Source organism: Gobio gobio (assembly GCF_949357685.1).
Source record: "Gobio gobio genome assembly, chromosome: 8".
Lineage (NCBI taxonomy): Eukaryota > Metazoa > Chordata > Actinopteri > Cypriniformes > Gobionidae > Gobio > Gobio gobio.
Window position 1 is genome coordinate 58,410,301 of NC_137114.1, and position 27,041 is coordinate 58,437,341.

The 27,041-nt window shown below is 38.9% G+C and overlaps 1 protein-coding gene across 1 annotated transcript in view; it reads left to right on the forward strand.

Moving 5' to 3' along the window:
• The first annotated feature begins 2,750 nt into the window (after positions 1-2,750).
• clcn2c (chloride channel 2c) overlaps positions 2,751-27,041 on the forward strand; it is a 36,695-nt gene continuing 12,404 nt past the window's right edge. Inside the window, exons 1-18 of the mRNA XM_079823469.1 lie at positions 2,751-2,862; positions 7,949-8,039; positions 9,218-9,349; positions 9,452-9,580; positions 10,323-10,456; positions 10,687-10,764; positions 12,505-12,583; positions 15,694-15,819; positions 15,968-16,052; positions 16,142-16,243; positions 16,396-16,480; positions 17,140-17,295; positions 17,427-17,496; positions 17,582-17,692; positions 17,773-17,986; positions 18,068-18,201; positions 26,046-26,170; positions 26,428-26,530. Coding sequence (XP_079679595.1) covers positions 2,833-2,862; positions 7,949-8,039; positions 9,218-9,349; positions 9,452-9,580; positions 10,323-10,456; positions 10,687-10,764; positions 12,505-12,583; positions 15,694-15,819; positions 15,968-16,052; positions 16,142-16,243; positions 16,396-16,480; positions 17,140-17,295; positions 17,427-17,496; positions 17,582-17,692; positions 17,773-17,986; positions 18,068-18,201; positions 26,046-26,170; positions 26,428-26,530 — 1,984 coding nt within the window. The 5' untranslated portion in view covers positions 2,751-2,832. The remainder of the gene's footprint in view (positions 2,863-7,948; positions 8,040-9,217; positions 9,350-9,451; positions 9,581-10,322; positions 10,457-10,686; positions 10,765-12,504; positions 12,584-15,693; positions 15,820-15,967; positions 16,053-16,141; positions 16,244-16,395; positions 16,481-17,139; positions 17,296-17,426; positions 17,497-17,581; positions 17,693-17,772; positions 17,987-18,067; positions 18,202-26,045; positions 26,171-26,427; positions 26,531-27,041) is intronic.

Genomic DNA, 27,041 nt, shown 5'->3' on the forward strand with positions numbered 1-27,041 from the left:
ATGCTCTAGGACCAGCATATTGTTATGCCATGTTACCATGTTGTTATAAAGAATGCATATCATTCATTGAAAATAAGACATTGTGTTCTTCTTTAGGAGGAGGAGTTTTATTTTTAGGAGGAGGAGTTTTATTTTTAGGAGGAGGAGTTTTATTTAATTAGGGGTTCAAGCTCGAAGTGCTGAAACCTTATTGTATTTGTGCTGATTTTTATTATTATTATTATTTTTATTATTATTATTATTCTGCCGTAAAACACATCGTGCAGCCCAAACCGTAAGTGCTGGAGACTTGAAACTTGGCCACAAGGTAGTACAAAAATCGAGGAGAGGTTATCAAAATATGAGCCCGATTGGCCAATAGGTGGCGCTATAGCGCAAAAAAATGCACTATTTTGCTTAAGTCTCAATAACCTCAAGTGTCTTACATCATTGGAATCCTTGGCTCAAGGCCAACAAAACACGCCTCATCGATTTCATTTCCGGTATGCAAATGTTCCCGCCATTTTGGATTTTGTCCAAAACCTACTTTTGCGAACTAGTCCTAGGTTTTTAGCCCGATCGTAACCAAACCAGTGTCAAAATGTTCTCATATGTGACATAACATCCTTAACTGTCACTTGCCCGTATACGGGCATTCTACATTTACTTCACTATATTACTATTAAATCCTAATCTAGTCATGACAAACTATATATCATTGGAAAGGTCTAAGGCTCAAGAATACATATTTGTTGATGATTTTGCAGAAAATATATATTTTGGAAGAGTAATGGATTAATATATGACAAGAGTGACAAGAGTGTGCATCAAAAAATCTGTATCATTACAGGAGTTTTCACCTTTGTAACAAAAAATCAACAACCACACTTTTAATCATTCAAACTTTGATTTTCATGCTAAAAGTTCATAACATAAACATTGATTCTAGTATTTAGCCAAAAATTTTCAGAAAATAATATTATATATAGAGAATATCTGCCAGATCAATCTTTAGGAATCACCAATATGGTGTGTCTAACCCCTAGTGGATTTGTGGAGGTTATGCAGCTAAAAGTCTTACAGAAAACTCATTTTTTGAGTTTTTGACCTAAAATTTTGAACACAACTTGGTTAGAATTTTGGCTTTGACTTTCTGTCTTTTTTAGGCTGAAACCTATATTAATTTATATATTTTTTAATAAAATAAATAATATTTATATTTTTATATTTTTATAACAATAAACTTAAATTTCAATAACTTTTATATAATTTAATTCTATAATTTTCCACTTCAGCAATAATCTCATGAATTCATGAATTACAACCATTTAAGTTTGGGTAGTGCATTTTCACGAAATTCTCAAAAAGGGGGGTGACAGGTAAAGGGTTAACAACCATGCAAAGTTTGATGGGAATTTGACCATAGGTGGCGCTATAACTGTTAAAACCCTTTTAAAGCCATGTGTTTCCTATTGGAAATTGCCTGTATTGACTGTAAATGGTATTTTCCATCTATTATTTCAGTGTTTAAAATCTTGCTAAATAAAACGTAATGTCTTTTACCCTGCTTGTGTGCTTAAAGGCCTGAACTCCGCTAAATGCTGCTTGTATTAATATTTGTTTATATGCCACAGCAGTTAAATCTGTGCCTGTGTTGCATGTTTAAACTTTAATATCATTCATTTTAATACAGTAGATGTTTTCTCCAGGAGTATATAATGGGTTTGGACATTTTAGAGAAATTCTTAATGCATTACAATTAAACTAAACCCATTAAATGTTGTTTGTGAGTGTGTAGTGTAGAGAACACGTTCTAACATCCTGTTCAGTTTTCTGATCAGTATTTTTCTTTATGAAAAAAAAAAAGATTTATAGATTTATAGATTTATACAGCACTGTGAATTTGCACGGTCAGTTCTGTTTTTGAATAAAGGATGTTTTTTAAAAAAATCGATTAATCGGAAAAAAATAAATAAATAATCGACAGATTAATCGACAATTAAAATAATTGTTCGTTTTCAGCCCTAGAAATGTCCCGAATGGACTTATTAAGTTGCACTATTAACCCTAACTTGAAGAGTTGGATCCTTTATAAATCGACTTCTTTTGTCTTTTTCTTCTTTTTTTGCTTCCCAGGAAAACAGCTGATGTGTGTGTGTTTAAAATAACATCATGAGCTAAATGAATACCCAAAGTAATAACAGTGACAACGCAGCATTCTTCCAAGATTACAGCAGAAGAAACTCGGAAATGTTTCTGTTTTTCCAAAAATACCACAACTTCTGCTGAAATCAGGATATAAATAACAGTGCGCGTTTACCTGTCAATAAACAGTGATTTGATAAAACAGTCGGCATTCTGCGATAAAGGTGTGTTTTCTCCATCAAGTGTTGATGTGTCACAGCAAATTCTCAATAACTCATTCTGTGCTTTAACAATTTCCTCCCATGAGGATTTAAGGACAGAATTCATCCATCGGAGCTGGAAAACCAGAGCATGAAAATCACCTCATTTCATTTATATCGTGAAAACTTAAGTTAGTCGGTAGCAAAGGTTAAACTTCTCAGTCCTTTATTTCCATTTAAAGTGTGAAGGGAACGTTTCGTCCACTTAACTATAGCCAGTCCTAATACTAAAAAAGGAGCGTTTTGAAGAATTGTTTTCATGATTGATCACAGCTCTCAGTTCTGAGTATTCGGGTACTCAGGTACTCGTCCGCTAACTGGGCGGAGTTTCTCTCGTATTTAGCACAACACACACTTCCTTCACACACATATAAACTCACACACACGACCGCACGTCTAAAGACGCATTTCTGCTCCAGTGTGTGTGTGAGTGTGAGAGACAGAGATCATGGCTGATGGTGCAGATCAGAGTCAGTTGGTGAGTGCTTCTTCTGCTTTTCTGTGTTTAGCCCCTCAATTAATAATTCGTCATATTTATGAGATATAACGTCGAAATTAGGACCTGTATGACTTCAATGAAGAACTACTGAGCTATAATTATGTCTAAATCATGACATACTAAGTTGAAATGTTGACTTAAAAACAATAAATTACATAAAAAGTAAAGTTGACTTAAAAAAATGTTTTGACTTAAGTCAAAAAATATGACAAAAAGTTGAATTTATGACATACTAATCCATAATTATTATGTTAAAATGATGAGATGGAAATGTAAAATTATGACACAAAGTCAAATTTATGACATACTAAATTGAAATGATGTGATAAATAGCATTGCAGCAGCAGAAACTGTATTTAACAATAGTAATTTTTAAGTTGAAATTATGACTTATATAAAATGTAAAAAATGATGTGAAGTTGACTTTAAAAAATCATAATTATGACATAAAGTCGAAATTCTGACTTAAGTCGAAATACATGACAAAAAGTTGAAATTATGACATACTAAAAAGTCATATTTATTACATGAAAATTTAAAATGATGACACACGAAGCCATAATTATGAGATGGAAGGTCTAAATCATGACATACTAAGTTGAAATGTTGACTTAAAAACAATAAATTACATAAAAAGTAAATTTGACTAAAAAAAAATTCAAATTAAAAGAAAAAAGTTGAAATTATGACATACTAAGCCACAATTATTATGTTAAAATTATGAGATGGAAATTTAAAATGATGACACAAAGTCATAATTATGACATAAAAAGTCAAATTTATGACATACTAAATTGAAATGATGTGATAAATAGCATTGCAGCAGCAGAAACTGTATTTAATAATAGTAATTTTTAAGTTAAAATTATGACTTGAAAACAATAATTATATAAAATGAAAAAATTAAGTGAAGTTGACTTAAAAAAAATCATAATTATGACATTAAAAAGTCAAAATTCTGACTTAAGTCGAAATATATGACAAAAAGTTGACATTATGACATACTAAAAAGTCACATTTATTACATGAATATTTAAAATGATGACACACGAAGCCATAATGAGATGAAAGGTCTAAATCATGACATACTAAGTTGAAATTTTGACTTAAAAACAATAAATGACATAAAAAGTAAAGTTGACTTTAAAAAAAAATTCTGACTTAAGTCAAAAAATATGACAAAAAGTTGAATTTATGACATACTAATCCATAATTATTATGTTAAAATTATGAGATGGAAATGTAAAATTATGACACAAAGTCAAATTTATGACATACTAAATTGAAATGATGTGATAAATAGCATTGCAGCAGCAGAAACTGTATTTAATAATAGTAATTTTTAAGTTGAAATTATGACTTAAAAACAATAATTATATAAAATGAAAAAATTATGTGAAGTTGACTTAAAAAAAATCATAATTATGACATTAAAAAGTCAAAATTCTGACTTAAGTCGAAATATATGACAAAAAGTTGAAATTATGACATACTAAAAAGTCACATTTATTACATGAAAATTTAAAATGATGACACACGAAGCCATAATTATGAGATGAAAGGTCTAAATCATGACATACTAAGTTGAAATTATGACTTTAAATCAATTGAAATTCTGACTTGTCAAAATGTACAACAAAAATGTTTAAATTATTATATAATCATATTTACTACATGAAAATTCGGAATGATGACGTACTAGGTGAAAATTATGAGATGAAAAGTTAAAATAATGACTTATAAAGTCATAATTGTGACATAAAAAATTCAAATTTTGACATACTAAGACATAATTATGAGTTGAAAAATCAAGAATCTAAAATCAAGACAAAGTTGAAATTATGACTTAAAAAGTTGAAATTCTGACATACTAAATTGACTTAAAAAATCATTGTCGAAATTCTGACTTAAAAACAATGATGATATAAAAAGTCAAAATTCTGTTATACCAAGTTCAAATTGACACTAAAAAATTACATAAAATGTCAAAATTATGTGAAGTTGACTTTTGAAGTTGAATGACAATTTAAAATGATGAAGTACTGAGCCATAATTATGAGATGAAAGGTCTAAATCATGACATACTAAGTTGAAATTATGAATTAAAAAACAATAATTACATAAAGTCAAAATTCTGTTGACTTAAAAATCATAATTTGACATTCAAAATTCAGTCGAAATTCGAAAAATATGACAAAGTTGAAATTCTGACATACTAAGTCACGTTTATTACATGAAAATTCAGAATGATGACGTCAAAATTATGAGATGAAAAGTTAAAATTATGACTGATAAAGTCAGAATTATGACATAAAATGTTATTTTAACATACTAAGTTGAAATTATGCTTATGTAAAATTGATGTATTTTTATTGAGACATCCCCACACTAATACTGCAATAATTTTAATAATACCAAATGAAAACATTTCAAACACATTGACTGTATTAAATAGTTTGTTCAATAGCATTTTCAATTAGCAAAACAAAAGATTGGGTTTGGCGATATGACCAAAATATAATAACACAACAATATGAGCAGTTCTCACAATAATAATAATAATAATAACATATGCTATTTTTGCTGGAAATAATGTTACAAAATTCACAATTCTCGATACCAATTTCAATACCGTAGCAAACATTAATACTAGCCTAACTAAACACGCTAGTTCTCTCTCTTTCGCGGTGTATTGTGCTTTAATAACACGTACCACCACTTATTTTCTAATTAAACCTTCATTTTTCTAATTAAATCATCATATCGCTCGGCCCTATCGTGTATTTAATTATATAAACTGAATTAATCGATATGAGAGATTAATCCGCGATAAAACAACATAAATATCACGGATAAAACTTACTTTATCGACTGACAGAAGATCTCCTCAGCACAGACGTGATGACGTGACACGCTTTGCGCGGGCTTTCCGCAGTACAGCCTCAAGCACGCGCACGTAACGGAACTCTGTAGGCATTCTTCACATTAGTGAGGTAAATCTGACAAAACCAGCACAATATCCGCGAAAAACACTATTAATATAGCGCTTAATTGTTTCAAAGCAGTAATAATCAGGTAAATAATGATCAATGAGGCAAATATTGTTCCGTTGAGATAATAAAAAAGTAAAACTGTGGTAATCTGGAATGAGCCACAGCCCACAAGTCGCCATAAAAATACTAAACAAAACGATGGTTTTACTGTATATGTAGTTTGAAGTATGTACATTAGTTAGATTGAGTAATAGTACATCACAACTAAAGGCTTATTTTTGACAATCTTTACTTGTGTTCTGTTAAAACTGAATACTGGTATTTTCCCTCAATTACAAGTTAAAAAAGTAAATAAAATGATAAATGGTAATCTTTGGGTGAGCTATCCCTTTCAGTAACAGACTTTGAACTATAGTAATGTGTGTTTATAATAACCACACTGCAAAAAAAAAGTATTTTTGTCTTTTTCCAGTCCAAATATCTAAACAATCTTAAATAAAGATGCTTTTACTGGATTAGTAAAATGACGTTTTTGCTTAAAACAAGCTAAATGATCTGCCAATGGGGTAAGAAATATAATCTGGTTTCTGATTCTTGTTTCTGTCCCAAACACAAAACTCACTTCATTAAGATTTATTAGATATTTTGACTGGAAACAAGAAGAAGAAAAAAAACTAAATAAGGAAAGCATTTTTTGCAGTGCATCCATCGCTATATGTAAATATTATTAGTCTAAATATCCGAATGCCAACTCACTGTAAAGTCATGTGATGAAAATATTCAAGAAGCTTAGAAAGTGTGACTTTCTCAACTCTTAAAATGTTGCTTAGGCCTTTAACCCTCTGGGGGTCTTCGGTCATTTCTGACCCGATTTACTTTTTATTATGATATAAATCGTAGCTTCATCAGAATGGTCCGAAACTTGGTGACTTTATTGGTACTTGGTATATGAACACACAAAAAAATTGGGGACAGGATTTGAAAAGTCTAAGTGGTCATAAAAAAAAATAGTCACACTCAGGACCTTCGGGTCAAAAATGACCCCCATAGGAAATGAATGGGAAAAGGGCAAAAATATGAAAATACAGAGTTTTTTTCTGCATACAATCTACAAATCAGCCAGGATGAAGAAAACAAGACTCAGTGAAGATCTCTAAAACATCAAGAGTGTAAAACAGACAAAAAAACTCACACACACACACACACACACACACACACACACGCACACAAAAACACAATTAGCTTTTGGAATGGCACGTGTTAATTTGTGTGTGTGTGTGTGTGTGTGTGTGTGTGTGTGTGTTTGTGTGTATAAGTGTGTGTGTGAGTTTTTTTGTCTGTTTTGCACTCTTGATGTTTTAGAGATCTTCACTGTTGAGTCTTTTTTTCTGCATCCTGGCTGATTTGTAGATTGTATGCAGAAAAAAACGAATTTCCCATTCATTTCCTATGGGGGTCATTTTTGACCCGAAGGTCCTGAGTGTGACAATTTTTTTTACGACACTTAGACTTTTCAAATCCTGTCCCCAATTTTTGTGTGTGTTCATATACCAAGTACCAATAAAGTCACCAAGTTTTGGACGATTGCGATGAAGCTACGATTTGTTTATTTTTTTAAAAAAAACGCAAGATCCAGATCCACTATAGTGGTATAAATGTGCTATTGCGTGATAAAAATGCTCAATGTGTCCACCAGATGGCACTGATCTCATTTAAAAAATTGCTTTCATGAGGCCTAGGCTTGACTCTAAAATGAAATACAGCTTTAATAAAAAAATTATATATATATATATATTCAATGGGAAAAAATGGGTCATAATTATTGTATAAATATTAATTATTAATCATAAAATTATCTCAAAACACCAAAAAAGAAAAGAAAAATATTATTGAACAAAAATATATTTCATTGATTTTACTCAAATCTTTTTTTATCTTAATCCCGCCCTCCTGAGTGTGACCCATAAATGAAGAACCCCAGAGGGTTAATTGGGTAAAATGGTGTCTCTGTTGTTTATCTGTATCTGTACCTTCAGTTTTTCACAGCTGAATCTCTCTCTGTTTTCCGGTAGGAACAAGGCACCAAAGATGCCGGCCGTCTTCTCAGGGAGGGTCGTCAGAGAAGATCCCCGTCTGAGCTCAGTCCGTGTCTCCAGTGTGGAGGTGAGTGAGTCTCTGCAACATTACAGCAACGCTTCTGCAACACTCCCACAACGCTTCAACAGCACTCAGGGTCTCACTTCAGCTCATGTGGTTTGGGCTTTATGGGTGATGTAGTCTGTGGAGTCTGCAGGTGTGCACTGATGCATCATGGGTGATGTAGTCTGTGGAGTCTGCAGGTGTGCACTGATGCATCATGGGTGATGTAGTCTGTGCACTGTAAAATCCAACAGTTGTTCGTACTAAGACTTTTTTAATAATGTCCTATAATTTGTTGAACTTACTTAAAACAATGAAGTAATCTGAACTATTTTCATGCTATGCCTTCATTACTTAGAAAACTCAAGTAAACTTTACTTGACTGGTTTGAGCACCATTTGGCCAAAGCAAAAAAACAGCAAGCGGGCGGGCAAAGAGTTTTTCAGGTGGGGCAATTTTGTATAGACTTATGACTCATTTCCTCCACTTCCGGTCACCGTGATGGAGATCAGTGTTCCCTTTGGTTGGACACTTGGAACTTCATTCATATTATAGTAATTAACTTCCTATTAATGCAGCAATGCAACAAGAAATCATAGTTGTATGTCACATATTTGTCCATTAATGATATATTACATAACTATATTTCATGTCAAATAAAGATCTTTTAACATTATTTTTGCTAATATTTATGGCATAACCTTTTAATTGAGTTGATATTTACACAAAACACAACAATGGTATAAGGATTTGTTTTATTTAATTTAATTATTAATACGACCTTTACTATTTTACTTGCTGTCATTATTGGGGTTACACTGACAAAAGACAAATAGTAAAATAAAGCCAAAAATAGTAAAACGAAGCAATTAATTTATTCATGCCACAATGCACTCTGGGAATACACTTCCTCAGATCCCAGATAGAATTAAGTTGACAAAACTTAAACGGTTTAAGTTAGAACAACTTAATGCAATTTTATTCAACAACTTAATTCAATGCTTACAGTTTGCACAATTGAATTAAGTAAACTGAACTAATTAGTTTTTAGAGTGTGGAGTCTGCAGGTGTGCCCTGATGCATCATGGGTGATGTAGTCTGTGGAGTCTGCAGGTGTGCCCTGATGCATCATGGGTGATGTAGTCCGTGGAGTCTGCAGGTGTGCCCTGATGCATCATGGGTAATGTATTTCCTCCCTGTAGTGCGGCTGGCACACTTCCAGCGGCTCCTCGTGTCTCTGCTCGGAGCGGATTGGGTCTTCCTCATGATCCTGGGCTTCATCATGGCGGTGATCAGCTTCGTCATGGATATCTTCGTCGAACTCCTCGCCGAGGGTGAGTGTGTGTGAGTGTGTGTGAGTGAGTGTGTGTTGCTGTCATGATATCGACGCATGTTTCTTTCCCATATGTTGCCTACATTAATCTCTCGGTCTGCAGCGCACCGGTGGATCTACGATATGTCGGACAGTCATGTTTTCCTGCAGTATTTCGCATGGGTCGCTTATTCCATGATCCTCATGTGTTTCGCGGCAGGATTTGCGAACATCGTATCGCCTCAGGCCGTTGGTGAGACACACACACACACACACACACACACACACACACAATCCATCATTTTATTTAAAGGATTAGTTCACTTTTAAATAAACTTTTGCTGATAATTTCCTCACCCCCATGTCATCAAGATGTCCATGTCTTTCTTTCAGTCGAAAAGAAATGAAGGTTTTGGATGAAAACATGGTTTTTCTCCATATAATGGACTTCAATGGGCTCCAAACGGGTCAAACGGGTCAGTTTCAGTGCAGCTTTAAACGACACCAGATGATGAATAAGGGTCTGATCTAGCCAAACCATCAGCTTCTGAGAGAAACCCAGCAGTATTTATGCTATTAAATACTATCGATACATCTATGACCACAATCGTATTTGACCTCACTCTCCAGAAGTTATGTCTGAGCTCAGAGATGATCACGCTCGTCTGATAAGAGGTAAAATAATAGCATAAATACTGCTGGGTTTCTCTCAGAAGCTGATGGTTTGTCTAGATCAGACCCTTATTCATCATCTGGGGTCGTTTGAAGCTGCACTGAAACTGACCCGTTTGGAGCCCATTGAAGTCCATTATATGGAGAAAAACCCTGGACTGTTTTCATCCAAAACCTTCATTTCTTTTCGCCTGCAGAGAGACATGGACATCTTGATGACATGAGGGTGAGGAAACTATCAGCTAAAGTGTATTTAAAAGTGAACTGATTGTTTAAAGCTAAGCACTCTGTATGTGATGGCTTCATAACTGGTCTGTGGTTAGGCTCTGGTATTCCTGAGATGAAGACGGCTCTGAGAGGAGTTGTGCTGCACGAGTACCTGACCTTCAGAACACTAGTGTCCAAAATCATCAGCCTCACCTGTGTGCTGGGGAGTGAGTTACCTGTGGGCAAAGAGGTGAACACACACACTCACACACACCTGGATATCCTGGAAACCAGCGCAGTAATGCCCTCTGGTGGCCATCATGGGCACTTACAGCTGATGGATCAAATATGATACTCAACAAAATAACATATGCATTGCTTTTAGTTTTCTTTTATATGTTGTCTAAAGGTTCAATGAACTGAAAATCTGTCCGGGTTGATTTCTGTGTGATCTGGAGATGTTTGGTGTGTTTTCTGTAGGGTCCGTTCGTGCACATCGGCAGTATGTGCGCCGCTCTTCTCTGCAAGTTCATGTCGCTCTTCAGTGGCATCTATAAGGTATTTAAAGACATTATTATACCACTCCATACAGTAGATCTACCCAACACAGGTCTGTGCTTTGTTGTGAAATATATTTGTTGTGAAAAGATGGTGTTAAAGGCTTTAATCACATGTTTAACCCTCTGGGGTTCTTCATTTATGGGTCACACTCAGGAGGGCGGGATTAAGATAAAAAAAGATTTGAGTAAAATCAATGAAATATATTTTCCTTCAATAATATTTTTTATTTTCTTTTTTTGGTGTTTTGAGATAATTTTATGATTAATAATTAATATTTATACAATAATTATGACCCATTTTTTCCCATTGAATATATATATATATTATTTTTTTATTAAAGCTGTATTTCATTTTAGAGTCAAGCCTAGGCCTCATGAAAGCAATTTTTTAAATGAGATCAGTGCCATCCGGTGGACACATTGAGCATTTTTATCACGCAATAGCACATTTATACCACTATAGTGGATCTTGCGTTTTATAAATTTTTTTTAAAAATTGTAGCTTCATCAGAATGGTCCGAAACTTGGTGACTTTATTGGTACTTGGTATATGAACACCCAAAAAAATTGGATTTGAAAGGATTTGAAAAGTCTAATGAAATGAATGGGAAATTAGTTTTTTTCTGCATACAATCTACAAATCAGCCAGGATGCAGAAAAAAAGACTCAACAGTGAAGATCTCTAAAACATCAAGAGTGCAAAACAAACAAAAACACACACACACACACACACACACACACACACACTTATACACACAAAAACACACGCACACACAAATTAATGCGTGCCATTCCAAAAGCTAATTGTGTTTTTGTGTGTGTGTGTGAGTTTTTTTGTCTGTTTTACACTCTTGATGTTTTAGAGATCTTCACTGAGTCTTGTTTTCTTCATCCTGGCTGATTTGTAGATTGTATGCAGAAAAAAACTCTGTATTTTCATATTTTTGCCCTTTTCCCATTCATTTCCTATGGGGGTCATTTTTGACCCGAAGGTCCTGAGTGTGACTATTTTTTTTTATGACCACTTAGACTTTTCAAATCCTGTCCCCAATTTTTTTGTGTTCATATACCAAGCACCAATAAAGTCACCAAGTTTCGGGTTTTTTTCAGGACTTTTTGATATGAAACAAAGTCTCAACTTTGAAATTGTCTTTTTTTTTTAAAGAAATGTAAACAATAAATAGCGTTTTGTGTCTCTTTAATGTGTGCTGATCGCTGTAGCGCCTCAGTGAACCGATCAGCTCTTCCTTCTAGTTCATTGATAAGCATGAAATAAACATTAATGAACACTAAAATAAATGTTGTTTCAACCGGGGAAAGATGTCAATACACGCCGTTCAAGTTGAAGTCCACCGACGTTAATCTAAACTCTCCTGACTGCTTTGTCGGGACAAATGGCAGATTCGGCGATGTGATTGGTCAGATCGCCTGTCAATCAAACTTGCGGCGAAGGGTGAATTAGGAAAAGCCTAAACACTCATCCAAGCTCGGCTAGAGATGTAGCTCTGATGTTAGAGGCCAAGTTAGTTAAGTAGTTAACAGGTCACTTAAACTTCTATAATTCTTTGGGAAGCGCTTTCTCTTCTGGAATAATCTCAGTGTCTTCTTTAAAAAGAGACTGGCTCTGTATTTCAAAGCGTTCATGAACTTCAAGCATTTACGCCCAAAAAGGGGGGCAACAGTTAACAAGTTAAACTAAAATCCACAAATGTGGTTCTCTTGTGTGTGTGTTGAGCAGAATGAAGCCAGAAACAAGGAGATGCTGACGGTCGGATGCGCTGTTGGGATTGGCTGCTGCTTCGCTTCTCCTATTGGAGGTGAGAAAACTGTGTGTGTGTGTGTGTGTGTGTGTGTTTGTTTATATTACATTGTGGGGACCAAATGTCCCCTCAAGGATAGTAAAACCTGAGATCACCTACACCAGCCAGCGGTCCCCACAATGTAAATCGATTCATAAACCAGGGTTTCCGCGGGGTCTTAAAAAGTCTAGAATTTCAAAATCTAAATTTTAGGCCTCAAATAGTCTTAAATTGGCTGAAGTATTCTGTTCTAGGTCTTAAATAATTCTAAAAGTCCATGTGCCACTACCTCTAATGCTCATTGAAATGCTCCAGTAGCACTTTAGAATGTATATATATATATTTTTTGTTTTCCTCCATGTTGTAGTTCTTTCTTTCGCTAGACCAAATATAATTTGCGGTATTACGACTACAAATGAGACCAACATGCGTCTTATATTGCAGCCAATCAGCTTTGGTGTTATTGGAGTCTCTCTCTGATCGTACCACAGACACATAAAACAGATTTTATTCTTCAGCTTATAGTCCTCCAGTTTGTGTTTCTGCGATTTACTAAATGCAATGAAAAATCAACATGCATTCTTTTGAGATCCTGCATTATTCGTAACCAAAATAAACAAGATTTGTGTGTTTAGTTTGTTCTATTGTCATGTGACTATTGTGCATCTAGCGTAATACATAATATGGGGAATGTAAAAAAATGACCACCACAAATTCAGTCATTTTGATCTCAAATCACAAAAAAAAGTCGCAAAATTCTGGTGGGATTGAGCTATGAGGAAGTGCAAGTTGATACAAGTTTATTGATATGTACAATTGGAATAAATTAATTTACTTAATACATTCATATTGGTCTTGAAAAGGTCTCAAAAAGTCTTACATTTGACTTGATGAAACCTGCAGAAACCCTGATAAACATACTAAATTATGGTTTTTTTTGAAAATATAAAAATGTGATGGGCAGGTTTAGGGGCAGTGTGTGTGTGTGTGTGTGTGTGTGTGTGATGGGCAGGTTTAGGGGCAGGGGCTGTGTAGGGGGATATATGGTATGTACTGTATAAAAACCATTACGTCTATGGAAAATCCCCACAAAGATAGTTTAAGTCCTTAAGAGACCAGAGAGGAGAACCGCAATCATCTCTAGAGAACTGAGAAGATAAGCCCCTTTCTGAGACCAGACGACGGACAAGTGAAAGAGGAGAAGGGTGGCTACACTTTCTTCTGGAAAGGAAAAGCTGCTGATGAGCCCAGGATCCTGGTGTTGGATTTGCCATTAGGAACCAGCTTATCAGCCTCATCAATGATCTTCCCATGACCATACGTCTGGTGCTTGCCATCAACCAGATAGCAACAGTTGTGAGCACCTATGCCCCTACTTTAGACTCTGAAAAGGTAGTAAAAGAGACCTTCTATGCCTGCTTAGACGAGACTCTCCAGGGAAGATACGATTATTCTCCTAGGAGACTTCAGAGCCAGGGTTGGCCGGGATCAAGGCACTCTAGGAAAGGAGTTGAACATCAACTCTAATGGAGTTACGCTTCTCAGCAAGTGTGTTCAGTATGACCTCGCCATCACTAACACTCTCTTTCGCCAGAGAAACTAATTTAAGTCTTCTTGGAGAGCTCCTGCTCCAAACAGTGGCATCTCACTGACTATGGCATTGTGTGAACCAGAGACCGCCGGGATGACAGACTCTGAGGTTAGCCATCGCCTGAGTTGTGCCAGTGGAGCCTACGCCAGACTCAGGAAAAGAGTCTTCAAAGTACGAAGGTGTTTCTCAATGTCAAGGATCCTTCCTCTAGGACTGGTCCTTCCAAGTCACTTCCTTCAGAGGCGAGGCTCCTCTTTAGCATTCGGAGAACACGTAAATGGAACAGGCTAGCAAGTGCGCGTCATTACGTCTTTAAGTCAGTGAAAAGGTCTGTTAGCCATCAATAACGTCATTTGTATAATCTCAATACGGTAGAAATTTGTACTGGCATTTAAAAGTTAAACTTTACTTATATTTACTACGGTTATAACAAATGTTTGGTAATGTAAATACTTGCACTTGAAAGCATATTGCCCCACCAACGTCCGATATTTTGTATTTTTTGAACAAGACAGCAAAGCTGCGCGCATAGGATTGTGGGTAATTTGAGAACGCTAAGTGCGCGAAGTCTACTCGTTTGCATCCTTTCCTGTTTATGGCATATTTTTCGAACGAAGGACTCAGACCTTGGTTGAAATTCCGAGGATCCTCGACATTGGAACAGCCCTTCGACGGACGTCGATGACGTAGCATCCTCGGGATTCTGGCTTCTGAGGATCCTTCCTTGACATTGAGAAACGCCTCGAGACCACCCAAACAAAACTCCCGGTCTACAAAACCATTGTCCTCCCCACCCTGATGTGTGTGAGCCAAGTCATGGACCAACTTCAGCAGGCACCCGAGAGCCATGGAACAAAACCATCAAAGATCCTTACGAAAGATTCTGAGGATCAGCTGGGAGGACAGATGCGTCTTGGAGGACGCCAACATGACCAGCATCACCACTACAATAATGCAGTACCACCATTCGCATGACCAACACACGTCTCCCCAAACAGATCCTGCACTCCCAGCGGAAGGAAGGGCGGAGAGACACTGGTGGGCAAAAGAAGAGCCACAAGGACAATATCAAGGCCATTCTGAGGAAATTCCACATCACAACACGCAACTGGGCTCTGGACAGGAGCTCCTGGAAGAACTCCGGAAGGTGCAGCACGTCATGCCGAAAGAGACGAAGAAAGACAAAGACAAAGACTCAACCCACCACCAACGGTCCCCACTCTCGCCTCGGCCTCTACAGCCATCTGGACACTAGTAGACCCAATGGACAGGCATACTCGCCTCCAGTGGCCGCTCATGGTGGTGTGTGTGTGTGTGTGTGTGTGTGTGTGTGTGTGTGTGTGTGTGTGTGTGTGTGTGTGTGTGTGTGTGTGTGTGTGTGTGTGTGTGTGTGTGTGTGTGTGTGTGTGTGTGTGTGTGTGTGTGTGTGTGTGTGTGTGTGATGGGTAGGGTTAGCGTAATGAGAATATACAGTGTGTACAGTAAAAACCCTTACGTCTATGGAGAGTCCATGGAAACCAGTTGGTGTGTGTTTCAGGTGTGTTATTCAGCATGGAGGTCACCTCGATGTTTTATGTCTCGCGGAACTACTGGCGTGGATTTCTGTCTGCTACCTTTGGTGCCATGATCTTCAGGCTCCTGCCAGTGTGCAACGGAGTGGAAGGTGTGTGTTTGTGCACAAAATACATGTGATATATATCAAAGATCCCGTCCCCCTCTCTCTCTCCCACTTACTGTCCTATTATAATAGAAACTAAACTGCATGCATTTAGCAGGATAACAGATGGTGAGTTATTCTCTCTCTCTCTCAGAGACGCTCGTGGCTCTTTATGCAACAAAGTACAGGCTGGACTTTCCTTTTGACCTGCAGGAGCTTCCAGCCTTCGCTGCCATGGGGTCAGTGTTACTCATGGAGACGCTATCGCAGCTTTCATTGCTAGTTTGGATGAGGTTTTATGTTCTGTTTCCTCCTTGGTTTCCTGCAGGATAGTGTGTGGCTTCGGCGGAGCCTTCTTTGTGTATCTGTATGGGAAGATTACTCTGTTTGTGAAGAAGCAGAAAGCCATGAACAGCTTCCTCATGAAGAAGTGAGTGATGCTGGGTTATAATAGAATGACCTGAAACAATAGAAGTCTATGATGTGTCGTCTCTTTTATAGCCATGCAAACGTGTGTGTGTGTGTGTGTGTGTGTGTGTGTGTGTGTGTGTGTGTGTGTGTAATCATGTGTTTTCTGTCTAGTGTTTTCTTGTATTCTTCTTTGGTCTCTGTGCTGATTTCAACGCTCACTTTCCCTCCGGGCTTTGGGCAGTTCATGGCAGGAAAGGTAACACACACACACACTAACACACACACACACACACACACACACATGTTGGGTTTTCATGTTTTATGGGGTCTTTCCATAGGCGCATTGGTTTTTATACCGTACATACCGTATATTCTATCCCCCTACACTGCCCCTGCCCCTAAACCTACCCATCACACACACACACACACACACACACACTGCCCCTAAACCTACCCATCACACACACACACACACACACACACACTGCCCCTGCCCCTAAACCTACCCATCACAGGAGACATTCTGCATTTTTAAATTTTCAAAAAACATCACTTAGTCTGATTTATAAGATGTTTTCCTCATGGGGACCAAAAAATGTCCCCACAAGGATGAGGATTTTGGATATTGCCATCTTTGTGGGGACATTTTGGGTCCCCATAACGTAGGGATTACCAGTCCACACACTCACACACACACACACACACACACTCACACACACACACACATAATCTCACACACACACACACACACACACACACACTCACACACACATAATCTCACATATACACACACGCTCACACACTCACACACACACACACACACACACTCACACACACATAATCTCACACACACGCTCACGCATATACATTTATAGAGAACCATTTCCTGCTTTTGACATAATTTCCTCTTTATAGCTCACACAAAGGGATTCCTTGATTTCGTTCTTTGACAATCGCACCTGGTCAAATCACGGCATCATCGCAGACTTTGATAATGACGATCACTTAGCGGCCTGGAAACATCCGCAGGCGAACGTCTTCATCATCCTCACCATCTTCACCCTCATGAAGGTACACAAACACACAGGTCATGTTATACATCCTCCTGTTTCCATGCAAATATTGGGATATCGCATAATACACTCTGGATGGAAAGGTTTTAATATAAACAGTATTTGTGAACATGTGTGTGTGTTGTGTAGTTCTGGATGTCTGCGCTCTCCATAACTCTTCCTATACCGTGTGGTTCCTTCGTTCCCATTTTCGTCATTGGTATGTGTTTGTGTGTTCATTCTCATTGTTTTGTTGGAGCATTTGCACCTTTTTTCACAAGTGATAATAATCAGAAGTGTTTCAGGAGCTGCGTTCGGCCGCTTGGTGGGTGAAGGTATGGCCACTTTGTTTCCAGAGGGAATTAACACGGATGGACACATCTTCCCCATCGTGCCCGGAGCGTACGCCGTCGTGGGTGAGACACTGGGCATCTCCACTGGTGTGTGTGTGTGTGTGTGTGTGTGTGTCAGTAATGACTCTCTGTGCCCTGAGCAGGAGCGGCCGCTCTGACGGCAGCTGTCACTCACACCATGTCGACCGGCGTGATCATGATGGAGTTGACGGGTCAGATCAGTTACACTCTGCCCATCTTGATCTCGGTGATTCTGGCCAACATAGTCTCTCAGAGCCTCCAGCCGTCCATCTATGATACGGTCATCCGCATTAAGAAGCTGCCCTACCTGCCCCCCCTCCGATGGGGAACCCGCGAGTCAGTCTCTTCCCATACAATCATTTTAAGAGCTTCTGTTGTGCTTCAAATCTTCTCAATTCCTTCTTTCTCTGTCGGTAGGAAGAGTAATATTCATGTGGAGGACTTTATGGAAAGAGATGTTCGTTACGTCACACTGAACTCCACCTATAGAGACGTATACAAGATCCTACACTCAGGAAGTCTGAAGATGCTGCCGGTGGTGAAGTCTGCAGGTACACACACATCTCCTCCAGATTCAAGAGTAACACTCAGAGAACACTCAAGAGTAACACTCAGAGAACACTCAAGAGTAACACTCAGAGAACACTCAAGAGTAACACTCAGAGAACACTCAAGAGTAACGCTCAGAGAACACTCAAGAGTAACACTCAGAGAACACTCAAGAGTAACACTCAGAGAACACTCAAGAGTAACACTCAGAGAACACTCAAGAGTAACACTCAAGAGTAACACTCAAGAGTAACACTCAGAGAACACTCAAGAGTAACACTCAGAGAACACTCAAGAGTAACACTCAGAGAACACTCAAGAGTAACACTCAGAGAACACTCAAGAGTAACACTCAGAGAACACTCAAGAGTAACACTCAGAGAACACTCAAGAGTAACACTCAAGAGTAACACTCAAGAGTAACACTCAGAGAACACTCAAGAGTAACACTCAGAGAACACTCAAGAGTAACACTCAGAGAACACTCAAGAGTAACACTCAAGAGTAACACTCAAGAGTAACACTCAGAGAACACTCAAGAGTAACACTCAAGAGTAACACTCAGAGAACACTCAAGAGTAACACTCAGAGAACACTCAAGAGTAACACTCAGAGAACACTCAAGAGTAACACTCAGAGAACACTCAAGAGTAACACTCAGAGAACACTCAAGAGTAACACTCAGAGAACACTCAAGAGTAACACTCAGAGAACACTCAAGAGTAACACTCAGAGAACACTCAAGAGTAACACTCAGAGAACACTCAAGAGTAACACTCAGAGAACACTCAAGAGTAACACTCAAGAGTAACACTCAAGAGTAACACTCAGAGAACACTCAAGAGTAACACTCAAGAGTAACACTCAGAGAACACTCAAGAGTAACACTCAGAGAACACTCAAGAGTAACACTCAGAGAACACTCAAGAGTAACACTCAGAGAACACTCAAGAGTAACACTCAGAGAACACTCAAGAGTAACGCTCAGAGAACACTCAAGAGTAACGCTCAGAGAACACTCAAGAGTAACGCTCAGAGAACACTCAAGAGTAACACTCAGAGAACACTCAAGAGTAACACTCAAGAGTAACACTCAAGAGTAACACTCAGAGAACACTCAAGAGTAACGCTCAGAGAACACTCAAGAGTAACACTCAGAGAACACTCAAGAGTAACACTGAGAGAACACTCAAGAGTAACACTCAGAGAACACTCAAGAGTAACACTCAGAACACTCAAGAGTAACGCTCAGAGAACACTCAAGAGTAACACTCAGAGAATACTCAAGAGTAACACTCAGAGAACACTCAAGAGTAACACTCAGAGAACACTCAAGAGTAACACTCAGAGAACACTCAAGAGTAACGCTCAGAGAACACTCAAGAGTAACACTCAGAGAATACTCAAGAGTAACACTCAGAGAACACTCAAGAGTAACACTCAGAGAACACTCAGAGAACACTCAAGAGTAACACTCAGAGAACACTCAAGAGTAACACTCAGAGAACACTCAAGAGTAACGCTCAGAGAACACTCAAGAGTAACACTCAGAGAATACTCAAGAGTAACACTCAGAGAACACTCAAGAGTAACACTCAGAGAACACTCAGAGAACACTCAAGAGTAACACTCAAGAGTAACACTCAGAGAACACTCAAGAGTAACGCTCAGAGAACACTCAAGAGTAACACTCAGAGAACACTCAAGAGTAACACTCAGAGAACACTCAAGAGTAACACTCAGAGAACACTCAAGAGTAACGCTCAGAGAACACTCAAGAGTAACACTCAGAGAACACTCAAGAGTAACACTCAAGAGTAACACTCAAGAGTAACACTCAGAGAACACTCAAGAGTAACACTCAAGAGTAACACTCAGAGAACACTCAAGAGTAACGCTCAGAGAACACTCAAGAGTAACACTCAGAGAACACTCAAGAGTAACGCTCAGAGAACACTCAAGAGTAACACTCAGAGAACACTCAAGAGTAACACTCAGAGAACACTCAAGAGTAACACTCAAGAGTAACACTCAAGAGTAACACTCAGAGAACACTCAAGAGTAACACTCAAGAGTAACACTCAGAGAACACTCAAGAGTAACGCTCAGAGAACACTCAAGAGTAACACTCAGAGAACACTCAAGAGTAACACTCAGAGAACACTCAAGAGTAACACTCAGAGAACACTCAAGAGTAACACTCAGAGAACACTCAAGAGTAACGCTCAGAGAACACTCAAGAGTAACGCTCAGAGAACACTCAAGAGTAACGCTCAGAGAACACTCAAGAGTAACACTCAGAGAACACTCAAGAGTAACACTCAAGAGTAACACTCAAGAGTAACACTCAAGAGTAACACTCAGAGAACACTCAAGAGTAACGCTCAGAGAACACTCAAGAGTAACACTCAGAGAACACTCAAGAGTAACACTCAGAGAACACTCAAGAGTAACACTCAAGAGTAACACTCAGAGAACACTCAAGAGTAACGCTCAGAGAACACGCAAGAGTAACACTCAGAGAACACTCAAGAGTAACACTCAGAGAACACTCAAGAGTAACACTCAGAGAACACTCAAGAGTAACACTCAGAGAACACTCAAGAGTAACACTCAGAGAACACTCAGAGAACACTCAAGAGTAACACTCAAGAGTAACACTCAGAGAACACTCAAGAGTAACGCTCAGAGAACACTCAAGAGTAACACTCAGAGAACACTCAAGAGTAACACTCAGAGAACACTCAAGAGTAACACTCAGAGAACACTCAAGAGTAACGCTCAGAGAACACTCAAGAGTAACACTCAGAACACTCAAGAGTAACACTCAGAACACTCAAGAGTAACACTCAGAGAACACTCAAGAGTAACACTCAGAGAACACTCAAGAGAACACTCAGAGAACACTCAAGAGTAACACTCAAGAGTAACACTCAGAGAACACTCAAGAGTAACGCTCAGAGAACACTCAAGAGTAACACTCAGAGAACACTCAAGAGTAACACTCAGAGAACACTCAAGAGTAACACTCAGAGAACACTCAAGAGTAACGCTCAGAGAACACTCAAGAGTAACACTCAGAACACTCAAGAGTAACACTCAGAACACTCAAGAGTAACGCTCAGAGAACACTCAAGAGTAACACTCAGAGAACACTCAAGAGTAACACTGAGAGAACACTCAAGAGTAACACTCAGAGAACACTCAAGAGTAACACTCAGAACACTCAAGAGTAACGCTCAGAGAACACTCAAGAGTAACACTCAGAGAATACTCAAGAGTAACACTCAGAGAACACTCAAGAGTAACACTCAGAACACTCAAGAGTAACGCTCAGAGAACACTCAAGAGTAACACTCAGAACACTCAAGAGTAACGCTCAGAGAACACTCAAGAGTAACACTCAGAGAACACTCAAGAGTAACACTGAGAGAACACTCAAGAGTAACACTCAGAGAACACTCAAGAGTAACACTCAGAACACTCAAGAGTAACGCTCAGAGAACACTCAAGAGTAACACTCAGAGAATACTCAAGAGTAACACTCAGAGAACACTCAAGAGTAACACTCAGAACACTCAAGAGTAACGCTCAGAGAACACTCAAGAGTAACACTCAGAACACTCAAGAGTAACGCTCAGAGAACACTCTAGAGTAACACTCAGAACACTCAAGAGTAACACTCAGAGAACACTCAAGAGTAACACTCAGAGAACACTCAAGAGTAACACTGAGAGAACACTCAAGAGTAACACTCAGAGAACACTCAAGAGTAACACTCAGAGAACACTCAAGAGTAACACTCAGAGAACACTCAAGAGTAACACTCAGAGAACACTCAAGAGTAACACTGAGAGAACACTCAAGAGTAACACTCAGAGAACACTCAAGAGTAACACTCAGAGAACACTCAAGAGTAACACTCAGAGAACACTCAAGAGTAACACTCAGAGAACACTCAAGAGTAACACTCAGAGAACACTCAAGAGTAACGCTCAGAGAACACTCAAGAGTAACACTCAGAACACTCAAGAGTAACACTCAGAACACTCAAGAGTAACACTCAGAGAACACTCAAGAGTAACGCTCAGAGAACACTCAAGAGTAACACTCAGAGAACACTCAAGAGTAACACTGAGAGAACACTCAAGAGTAACACTCAGAGAACACTCAAGAGTAACACTCAGAACACTCAAGAGTAACGCTCAGAGAACACTCAAGAGTAACACTCAGAGAATACTCAAGAGTAACACTCAGAGAACACTCAAGAGTAACACTCAGAACACTCAAGAGTAACGCTCAGAGAACACTCAAGAGTAACGCTCAGAGAACACTCAAGAGTAACACTCAGAGAACACTCAAGAGTAACACTCAGAGAATACTCAAGAGTAACACTCAGAGAACACTCAAGAGTAACACTCAGAACACTCAAGAGTAACGCTCAGAGAACACTCTAGAGTAACACTCAGAACACTCAAGAGTAACACTGAGAGAACACTCAAGAGTAACACTCAGAGAACACTCAAGAGTAACACTCAGAACACTCAAGAGTAACGCTCAGAGAACACTCTAGAGTAACACTCAGAACACTCAAGAGTAACGCTCAGAACACTCAAGAGTAACGCTCAGAGAACACTCAAGAGTAACGCTCAGAGAACACTCAAGAGTAACGCTCAGAGAACACTCAAGAGTAACACTCAGAGAACACTCAAGAGTAACACTCAGAGAACACTCAAGAGTAACACTCAGAGAACACTCAAGAGTAACACTCAGAGAACACTCAAGAGTAACGCTCAGAGAACACTCAAGAGTAACGCTCAGAGAACACTCAAGAGTAACACTCAGAGAACACTCAAGAGTAACACTCAGAGAACACTCAAGAGTAACGCTCAGAGAACACTCAAGAGTAACACTCAGAGAACACTCAAGAGTAACACTCAGAGAACACTCAAGAGTAACACTCAGAGAACACTCAAGAGTAACACTCAGAGAACACTCAAGAGTAACACTCAGAGAACACTCAAGAGTAACGCTCAGAGAACACTCAAGAGTAACGCTCAGAGAACACTCAAGAGTAACACTCAGAGAACACTCAAGAGTAACACTCAGAGAACACTCAAGAGTAACACTCAGAGAACACTCAAGAGTAACGCTCAGAGAACACTCAAGAGTAACACTCAAGAGTAACACTCAGAGAACACTCAAGAGTAACACTCAGAGAACACTCAAGAGTAACGCTCAGAGAACACTCAAGAGTAACGCTCAGAGAACACTCAAGAGTAACGCTCAGAGAACACTCAAGAGTAACGCTCAGAGAACACTCAAGAGTAACACTCAAGAGTAACACTCAGAGAACACTCAAGAGTAACACTCAGAGAACACTCAAGAGTAACACTCAGAGAACACTCAAGAGTAACGCTCAGAGAACACTCAAGAGTAACACTCAGAGAACACTCAAGAGTAACACTCAGAGAACACTCAAGAGTAACACTCAGAGAACACTCAAGAGTAACGCTCAGAGAACACTCAAGAGTAACGCTCAGAGAACACTCAAGAGTAACACTCAGAGAACACTCAAGAGTAACACTCAGAGTAACACTCAGAGAACACTCAAGAGTAACACTCAGAGAACACTCAAGAGTAACGCTCAGAGAACACTCAAGAGTAACAGTCTGAGAACACTCAAGAGTAACACTCAGAGAACACTCAAGAGTAATACTCAAGAGTAACGCTCAGAGAACACTCAAGAGTAACACTCAGAGAACACTCAAGAGTAACGCTCAGAGAACACTCAAGAGTAACACTCAGAGAACACTCAAGAGTAACACTCAGAGAACACTCAAGAGTAACACTCAGATAACACTCAAGAGTAACACTCAAGAGTAACACTCAAGAGTAACACTCAGAGAACACTCAAGAGTAACACTCAGAGAACACTCAAGAGTAACGCTCAGAGAACACTCAAGAGTAACACTCAGAGAACACTCAAGAGTAACGCTCAGAGAACACTCAAGAGTAACACTCAGAGAACACTCAAGAGTAACACTCAGAGAACACTCAAGAGTAACGCTCAGAGAACACTCAAGAGTAACACTCAGAGAACACTCAAGAGTAACACTCAAGAGTAACACTCAGAGAACACTCAAGAGTAACACTCAGAGAACACTCAAGAGTAACACTCAGAGAACACTCAAGAGTAACACTCAGAGAACACTCAAGAGTAACACTCAAGAGTAACACTCAGAGAACACTCAAGAGTAACACTCAGAGAACACTCAAGAGTAACACTCAGAGAACACTCAAGAGTAACACTCAGAGAACACTCAAGAGTAACACTCAGAGAACACTCAAGAGTAACACTCAGAGAACACTCAAGAGTAACACTCAGAGAACACTCAAGAGTAACACTCAGAGAACACTCAAGAGTAACACTCAGAGAACACTCAAGAGTAACACTCAGAGAACACTCAAGAGTAACGCTCAGAGAACACTCAAGAGTAACGCTCAGAGAACACTCAAGAGTAACACTCAGAGAACACTCAAGAGTAACACTCAGAGAACACTCAAGAGTAACACTCAGAGAACACTCAAGAGTAACACTCAGAGAACACTCAAGAGTAACACTCAGAGAACACTCAAGAGTAACACTCAGAGAACACTCAAGAGTAACGCTCAGAGAACACTCAAGAGTAACACTCAGAGAACACTCAAGAGTAACACTCAGAGAACACTCAAGAGTAACACTCAGAGAACACTCAAGAGTAACACTCAGAGAACACTCAAGAGTAACACTCAGAGAACACTCAAGAGTAACACTCAGAGAACACTCAAGAGTAACACTCAAGAGTAACACTCAGAGAACACTCAAGAGTAACACTCAGAGAACACTCAAGAGTAACACTCAGAGAACACTCAAGAGTAACACTCAGAGAACACTCAAGAGTAACACTCAGAGAACACTCAAGAGTAACACTCAGAGAACACTCAAGAGTAACGCTCAGAGAACACTCAAGAGTAACACTCAGAGAACACTCAAGAGTAACACTCAGAGAACACTCAAGAGTAACACTCAAGAGTAACACTCAGAGAACACTCAAGAGTAACACTCAGAGAACACTCAAGAGTAACACTCAGAGAACACTCAAGAGTAACGCTCAGAGAACACTCAAGAGTAACGCTCAGAGAACACTCAAGAGTAACACTCAGAGAACACTCAAGAGTAACACTCAGAGAACACTCAAGAGTAACACTCAGAGAACACTCAAGAGTAACACTCAGAGAACACTCAAGAGTAACGCTCAGAGAACACTCAAGAGTAACGCTCAGAGAACACTCAAGAGTAACACTCAGAGAACACTCAAGAGTAACACTCAGAGAACACTCAAGAGTAACACTCAGAGAACACTCAAGAGTAACACTCAGAGAACACTCTAGAGTAACACTCAGAGAACACTCAAGAGTAACACTCAGAGAACACTCTAGAGTAACACTCAGAGAACACTCTAGAGTAACACTCAGAGAACACTCAAGAGTAACACTCAGAGAACACTCAAGAGTAACACTCAGAGAACACTCAAGAGTAACACTCAGAGAACACTCAAGAGTAACACTCAGAGAACACTCAAGAGTAACACTCAGAGAACACTCAAGAGTAACACTCAGAGAACACTCGAGAGTAACACTCAGAGAACACTCAAGAGTAACACTCAGAGAACACTCAAGAGTAACACTCAGAGAACACTCAAGAGTAACACTCAGAGAACACTCAAGAGTAACGCTCAGAGAACACTCAAGAGTAACGTTGCCTGTCCTGATCTTTCTGTTTGTTTCCTCTTGTGTCTCTCAGAGTCGATGCTCTTGCTGGGATCTGTGGAGCGTGCGCAGTTGCTGGCGCTCCTAAAGCAGCGAGCGCAGGACCAGAGAGAAGGACTTGCCCCCAGTCTGCCTTCCAGCTACAGGGTTCACTTCCAGGTCAGACGGTGAACGCTTGTCTGTTATAATAAAAACAGCTGTTGCTGCAGTGCTTTCAATTCAGAATTCCTTATTTTAATTTTCTACAATTTCCTGCTATTTGCAGAATGCGCTTGTTTTCTGATGCAGCTTTTGATTTACACAGAACCAAAACTAAAAACAAATTTACTAGAACTTGAACATTATTTTATAGATATGTCAATCAGAGTGTTTTGAGACAGGCATTGAGAATTGTTGTGTGTGTGTGTGTGTTGTAGACATCCACAGAAGAGTCTCCATCCACCTCAGCTAATCCGGACTCCCATAAACCTCTCAAACCTGTTCTGAAGAAGTCGGCTGTAGATGAAGAAGAGATTACAAGTAATGTCAAAAACATTTTATTCTAGCTTAAAGGTAGGGTAGGTAGGATTTGGTTTTTAATTTGTTTAAACTTTCTTTATATATCAATACATAATTAAATTTTAAGTACTCTGAAAAAGAAAGTATGAAAATTGAGTGTCTGTAGACCTCTCACGACTGTTTTAAAGACAGCTCATTATTTCCATTCACTCCACCTTCTCCCTTCTGGGCTCTTTCCAAAGCCACGCCCCCAAAACACATGAACACGCCCACCGACATCATGTCAGAATCACATGTAATAAAAAAACGAACTTTATCATTATGAATATAAACAAATAAGATGTCTTTTAGTACTCACTCTCAAGCTAGAATAACGATACTGGTAACGTTTAAAATACACACACAACACAGTGTCTACGACACACACAGATACAAGATAAAAACATAGGTAGAGAATATAAAAACAAACCAAGGGCTGAAATAAACGTGCAGGTAAAGTTCCCGGTGAACATGGTAGAAGAGTTTAGACAGA